Source organism: Phoenix dactylifera, chromosome 4 (assembly GCF_009389715.1).
Source record: "Phoenix dactylifera cultivar Barhee BC4 chromosome 4, palm_55x_up_171113_PBpolish2nd_filt_p, whole genome shotgun sequence".
Classification (NCBI taxonomy): Eukaryota; Viridiplantae; Streptophyta; class Magnoliopsida; order Arecales; family Arecaceae; genus Phoenix; species Phoenix dactylifera.
In genome coordinates, this window is record NC_052395.1 from 3,565,977 (window position 1) to 3,572,667 (window position 6,691).

The following is a 6,691-nucleotide window of genomic DNA, read 5'->3' on the forward strand; positions in this document are numbered from 1 at the left end:
CGAATCTCGAGGCCTTGAGGTTTTGGTAATCGGCGAAGCTGGAGCAAATGGGCCGGCGTGGGAACGACCCTTTTTTTCATCAGACCCGACCCAACTCAATAAGCTAGATGGATCCCGGCTTACCCACCAAACGTCCCAAAACTGGTCAGAAATAGCCTTATTCAGAAAAGTCCAAAAAGTAAATTTATTTGAAAATTCTATTTTATTAATTTTTTTGATGGAATGCAGAGAAAGTAAGATACTTTCCTCACTCAATTTAATTAATTTGAAGTAAGTACATGTACAAAAGAAAAGAATATTTGAAGAGATACAAGGGAAGAGAAAAAAAATAAAAGTGAAGCTAAAGAAGAGATGCAAGTCTAAATTTGATGTTGTTCCCAAAGATGAAAAGAGTGGAGGATCCTTTGAAGAAGAAAGGAATTTTTTTTTGTTTCGTTCGAGCCAAATATGTCAAAACATAGACATCAGCAACTGATTCCATGCTCTTCTTAAGGTTGATTTAATATACCTCTTCTTCCAAGATGTCCATAAAGAGTGAAGATTAGGTAGTCATCCTCTAACATTTAGTCAAAATTTTAAAGTAGTCATCCAGATACTCCTAGTGAATGGGTATCTAAAGAAAAAATGAGAATTAGGTTCCATATTACAACCACAAAGAGGACAACCTGTACTCACAACCCATCCATTTTGGCAAGGACCTCGCCTGTATGAAGTTTGTGCTTCAAAGCAAGCCAAAGAAATACCTTTACCTTCTCTGGCATTGCTGCCTTCTAGATGACTTTATAATAAGGGCAAACAAGTCCACCGCTATTTAGAAATCTATAGTAAGAGTCAATTGTGAAATTGTCCTTATAATGAATTTCAAATCGTCATGAAAATTAATGCACTCATTTATTCTTCCTACTTATTCCTTTAATCGAAGCCCAACAGAGAACTTCTCCCATGAACTTGACTATCCCTTCTATAATGGAGAGGATAATTATCCAAAAGTTATCCCATCTACAAAATACGGTTCGTTGGGTTTGAATGGTCATGATCCATTTGTTTCTCTATTTAAATTGGAATTGAGTTATTTGATGCTTCGTTGGGCAATTCATAACTATTGCATGGTCAAGTTTCAAGTGGTTAAGTCGATTTTTGTTGAAGGGTTATGTTTTTATATTTTGGAAGAGCCAAGTAGACTCACCTTTGGAAGCTACTCCAAGTTTTTGTTTAGCGAGCGCATGATACAATTCGGAGGCACACCAAGCACCCAAGGCAACAACTTCTAACCCTTAGGGTGAACCCTAGACCAAGGCATGGACGAACCATGGCAACCCATATAAGATGAGATACATGCAGGAATTGCATCGGTACCCTCATGGTCACAAGATCCCTGTCAATCTTTTTTCATATTATTGTCCAAAAAAAAGAAAAAATCATTTTCAAATTAGACAAGATCAGCAACCATATCCCACCATTGACATATAGATTATTCCGAAGTTCCTCATCATGATCCTAAGTATGTTGCTTCCAACTCCAGCAAACTAGCCAAAGCAGCCTTGCTTTCGCAGAAGACTTCACAACAAATACCTATTTTTTCTTTGGTACATCGGCTGCTCGCACCGATCTCACATGAGCACAATCAATTACATCACTATCAAAACAACAAACACTCCGTAAGGTGAGAGTAGTTAAAATAGCCACCATACTGAGCCCAAAAACACCTTTAAGCATGAACTTTTGATCGTCAAGAGAATTTCAACTTCTTAAGAGTTTGTACATGATGCAGCAATCTAGATCCTAATAAAACAGGATATCATTGACTGTTCACAGTACAACCAATTGTTTTCCAGAGAAACCTAGAAAGGCCAAGACAGATGAATTTACCATTTCTTTTCTCCCCCTCTCTCTCTTTTTTTATTTTTCACTTGATTGCCTCGAGATGAAACCTGGCAAGAATTAGTACTATGTTATGCATTTTTTTTTTCCATCAGTCACAGCTGCACTCCTGCTCTCCCTAACCTTTCCCTCAGCATCTTCACTCCCATGTATCTGGACATCAGAAATAATAGAATCAATCAGTAGGGGAACAACTATGGAGAGAATTAAGTGTACTTGTTCATCATTTGTGATGCTAATATATACCTTCCCAGCATCATGACAGTTGCCTGAGGGTTAGTCCCAGGCGAGTTCACAAATGTCGAGCCGTCGATCACTCGCAGGCCGGCGATGCCAAGAACTCGGTAGTCACGGTCGACTACCTTCCCCACATGGCATCCGCCATGGTAGTGCCAGATTGTGATCACTGTATCCCTGCAGAACTGCTCGAGCGATGCAGTATCATTGGTGTGTTTGGGAATCAAGTTCACATTTGCCTTCACGCTTATATTCAGCAACCTTTCCATGGAGTAGAAGTGGTCGTCGGAAAGGTTAGCAAATTGCCTCGTCTGCACAATTTTCCCGATCATCCTGATCCCGTAGACGCAGCGTTGGAGGTCGTACGGGTGGCTGAAGTAGTTGAAGGTGACGGATGGGTTGTTGTCGGCGTTCGTGTCGGCGAGGTTGAGTTCGCCGGTGGAGAGCGGGCCGTCAATTTTCTCGAGTATGAAGCCCCCTTGGAAGGCCTCCCGGGGCAGGCTCCCTTTGCTCCTAGAATACTCCCTGGCCGCCTCCAGGCTTCGTTTCTTCGGAGGGATGGTGGAGAGTTGCCCAATCTGCTGCGGTTTTAAGGTTAAACTGCTGGTTAGTTTGCAGGAAAGTTGGAAGGAAAAGGATAGCAAGAGATGGATGAAGCAACTTGTGGATGACGTCGGACCTCAGCAGACATGATTCCATGGTGGCAGCGAATGCTGTCTGATGACTGGCCGAAGCCGCTGCTGGCCTCAATGAACGAACCAATCTTCGTGATCCCTACGGTCTGTATCAGGGACTGCTCCACAGGCTTCTTGGTGGGTATGAAGATTGAGTTCATGGGGTTGTCCGACATGCCTTTTCCGACATGCCGATTGTCAAACACCGCTGAAATGTTTAGCTTCATGAGATCTTCCTTGGGTCCAATTCCACTAAGAAGCAGCAGTTGAGGGCTGCCAAGTGCACCAGAAGACAATAGAATTTCACTGCGCTCCTCGCCATTAAGGACTGCTTGGTGCTGCAAGCCGTTCTCATCCTTGAAGAGGACTCCCACTGCCTTGGGCTGCTGCCCTGTTCGTTAATTTCATGTTAGAGGATATCCTACGTTTAATTTAAAGTAACTGCTGCTTCAGAGAAGATATATAGTTGGGAGACGGCCCTCAGGCCTCTCTCTATACCTTGCGTATCGAAGATAATCTTCTGAGCAGTGGCATGAAGCAAGACTTTGAGATTCCGTCGGTTTCCGGCGGCGAGCAGATCGGCAGCGGTGCGTCGGAAGCCATTCTTGTTGAAGATGGTGCCGCCAACCTTGGTCCCATACAAATGGTCGAAGGTGTATCCATTGAATGGTGACACACCAGCTTCTAGCAGCCCGTTCCTCAGTGCGGTTTGCCATGGTGCGATCTTGGGCCAGTGGACGATCCTCTTTTCGATCCATGGATATGACTCGTTCACCAGCTCACCATCCCAACCTGCTGCCCTCACATAGCTGTAGAGCCGTATAAAAGCTCACCTACTTAGTTTCTTTCTCTAGCTTTCTGAACAAGTGGAAGTTACTAACCTCTCGGAGCATTGAAAGCTAAGGGAAGCAAAGCAACAGAACCAGCTGGATTCATTGAGACGTAAAAAGATTCAACTTTCAAAGAAGTAGCGCAAAGGCATGATGCTAGGTCGAGAAGTGAAAAAAGAGAACTCGAGGTTGGTGGGAAGGGGAGAGGACAATTTGGATCTTGCCGTTCTGGTTCTGCAGCTCAGAAAGGGATTTGTGAGGCCAGCGTCAGCTAGTTTAATTTGTTGCTGAAAATGCTGTGGACTCCGTAAAAATAGAATCGAGTGCATGGGCGTAGAAGTACCAGAAGTTTAAAGCTAGGTTGGAAGGAAGAAGCCAGGACATCAAGCCCAACCACCAACACTACAACAGTAATGGTATCAGTTTCATTACTTTCATTAGGGGACTGGAAAAAGATGACAGAAAGAGATAACGTGGTCGTTCTCTAAACGGAACGGGCTGGCCATTTTCCCCATTTAGTGGGATCCTAATAGTCATCAGATGACAAATTTAATAAAAATCAATAACTAGAGAAACAATATCATGCATTCAACATCGATGTGCATCTCTTTTTCACAATAAATAAAAAGCTAAACATCACTTTCCACTACTACATATACTGCTATATCTTATTGAAGGAAAAACATTCTACGATGTTGTGAATATCTATTCCACATCAATTGATTTGTAGAGGTTATTCTTTTTTTGAAACTAGGCTTTAATTATTATCCGTTTCTTATCAAAACCATGAAAGGCCGACAAAGGAGCTCGAGTTGTTCCAAACCAAAACTATGAGGTTTTCAATGACACGGATTAAAGAAGCTTATCTGAACCTTCGAGGCTTATCGTTTTTGAATTCTTTTTTTTACAATGAGATGGTTTTTTTTTGCTTCAACTCAGATTTTAACCTAAAACATCTTACCTGAAGAGAGAGATGCCAACTAATTAAACTACCAACTTGGTTGAATGAAACTTTGTTTGTAATTAGAGATGGCAACAAATCAGGTATCTAAACCCATACTGGGTATAGATCGGTCAAATAAAGCTGCAGTTTTTTTTTAACATACAAATTTTATTTTTTTTTGTCTTAGGAAGAAGATTCATGAAAAGTTATATATATCCAGATCCGATTCAAGATGGATTTTACTCTTACCATATCCGCTCTAGATTCATTGTAGGTTGGGGCGGGCTGAATAAATCGCGCCCCAAGGTGGTGATGGTCATATTGGAGTCGTTATGTTTGCTTTGTTTTCATTCTCTTTACGAATTATGAAGGGAAGCCATCTTTCACTTCAAAAAAAGCTGAGTTACCATCTATTGGCATATTATTCTTGCATTCAAACATGGTGAAGAGATTAAGGAGCAAAGTGTCTGCAAGTAAAAGTAAGCTGCTAACAGAGAAGACATGAAGAAAAGATTAGAGATGAGTTAAATGCATACCTCGGGCTGGCTCTGGTGTAGAAACCGGCATTAATGCAAGTCCCCCCACCTAAGACTCTAGCTCTGGCATTGATGACCCCGTCGGTGGAAATGAACGGTTGAGAAGGGGAACTCCGAGAGGTGTCAGCCAGAGAGATGTGGAAGTTCTCCATCAAGGAGATGTTGCGATTCCCATAGGGGGAGCCACCTCTCTCTAGCAGCAGAACTTTGTATCTCAGGGAAAGGGTGGCAGCTAAGGGGCACCCTGCTGTGCCCCCACCCACTATGATGTAGTCATAACTTTGTGGTGGTGTTGAAAAGAAGCTGCTTGCTCTCTCGAGATGTGGCCGCCTCGGCTTGTGGAACCTCCTACCTGAAGATTACAAGGAGTTGGTGACAAATATGATGACAAAAAGAAACTTCTTGGCAGAGGTGAAGGGCAGATGTATATGTGATTTTAGTTGGGAACAGAAGCAGGTGATGTGTTGAACTTGAAATGCGGAAGAACATTTGTGCTCATATTTTAGAACATCTCTCAACTTTTCCTATCTAACAAAATGCCAATCAGGAAAACAACAACAACAGCTAATTCATCTTTCTCTCTCAAAAGAGAAAAAAATTCATCACATACATAAGGAGGAAAAAAAAAACAGCACTCTCCTTGTTTGAATGCAAACTTGCGTTTGGTTTTTTTCTTAAATAAGATCTAAGAACATTTCTATATATACCTTGCAAACCGAAGCCTTATCTTGCATAAGAATGAAACAAAACAAAAATGTGAGCCAGTAAGGAAAAACTCCTAAACTTCTGAAATTGAAATTTGAAGGCTGAGAGTTTGCAAGGTGGTTGGATTTTAAGAATTCATTTTGGATGCCAGATGGGAAGTAGTTCTCTTCTCAGAGAATTGGAACTATACCACACATTCTTGCTCAAGAAAAACCACCTAATCATCTAACCAGTGGAGGTAAATTCCTGCAGCTATAACTTTGAGTTGCAGTAATTTTCTAGTAAACTTTGAGACATAACAAACGCATTAGAAGTTAAAAAAAGGGGAAGTTTAAATATTCGAAAGAAAAGTCAGACCTTGGGTTGATCCAAGTATGGTGAGGAAAAGCAAGATTTTAAGAAAAAGCTCTTCCTTCTTGCAAGCCATGACATAAAAGAAAAGCACAAGGCTGGATCTTCCTGCTCCTACCTACTCCTTACTCCTCCCTTATTTCTCTCATTATCTCTCCCTCTCCATTGGATATAAGTAAGCAGAGGCAGCGCAGGTTTTGATCAATACGGCTTGGTGCATTTAAGAGGGGCGCGTACCCCATAGGCCTACCCAGGATGAATGCCAAACCCGGTTTTTGTGAGCCACGCACGGGGTAGGTGGTCCATCAATGGGTTTGTTGCTGCCCATCTTATAGCCAGCGGTTTGCAAAAGTACACAAAACATTTTGCAACTCCAGCTAACTTTAAAAAAATCATTTAATGAAGATACCACAACTTCACTTCTTCTTCTTCAAAATGATCTGATCGGAAAAAAAAAAGTTTTTCTTAATCCGTTCAATTTAAATCTCTCTCAAAAAAAAAGAAAAAAATTAAAAAATAGGCTTAAGTCTCCTT

The 6,691-nt window shown here is 41.5% G+C and overlaps 1 protein-coding gene across 2 annotated transcripts; it reads right to left on the reverse strand.

Annotated features, from left to right (window-relative positions):
• Positions 1–1,666: 1,666 nt before the first annotated feature.
• Positions 1,667–6,320, reverse strand: LOC103711160 (protein HOTHEAD-like). Of its 2 annotated transcripts, none has more exons than XM_008797193.4 (6): positions 6,164–6,320; positions 5,102–5,453; positions 3,291–3,601; positions 2,798–3,183; positions 2,128–2,699; positions 1,667–2,034 (listed from the first exon to the last, which is right to left on the reverse strand). In XM_008797193.4, the coding sequence occupies exons 1-6, from the start codon at positions 6,231–6,233 to the stop codon at positions 1,977–1,979; spliced, it is 1,749 nt and encodes a 582-aa protein (XP_008795415.2). In that variant the 5' UTR covers positions 6,234–6,320; the 3' UTR covers positions 1,667–1,976. The 2 variants fall into 2 exon arrangements, with proteins under 2 accessions (XP_008795415.2, XP_008795416.2); XM_008797194.4 differs by having other exon boundaries at positions 2,128–2,696; positions 6,164–6,319.
• Between the last annotated feature and the right edge of the window lie 371 nt (positions 6,321–6,691).

Coding starts and splice junctions, on each gene's coding strand:
- LOC103711160 (XM_008797193.4), bottom strand. CDS start 6,233: ATGGCTTGCAAGAAGGAAGAGCTTTTTCTTAAAATCTTGCTTTTCCTC. Junction 3,602..5,101: donor TACACCAGAGCCAGCCCGAG/GTATGCATTTAA, acceptor ACGGCTCTACAG/CTATGTGAGGGCAGCAGGTT. Junction 3,184..3,290: donor GATTATCTTCGATACGCAAG/GTATAGAGAGAG, acceptor ATTAACGAACAG/GGCAGCAGCCCAAGGCAGTG.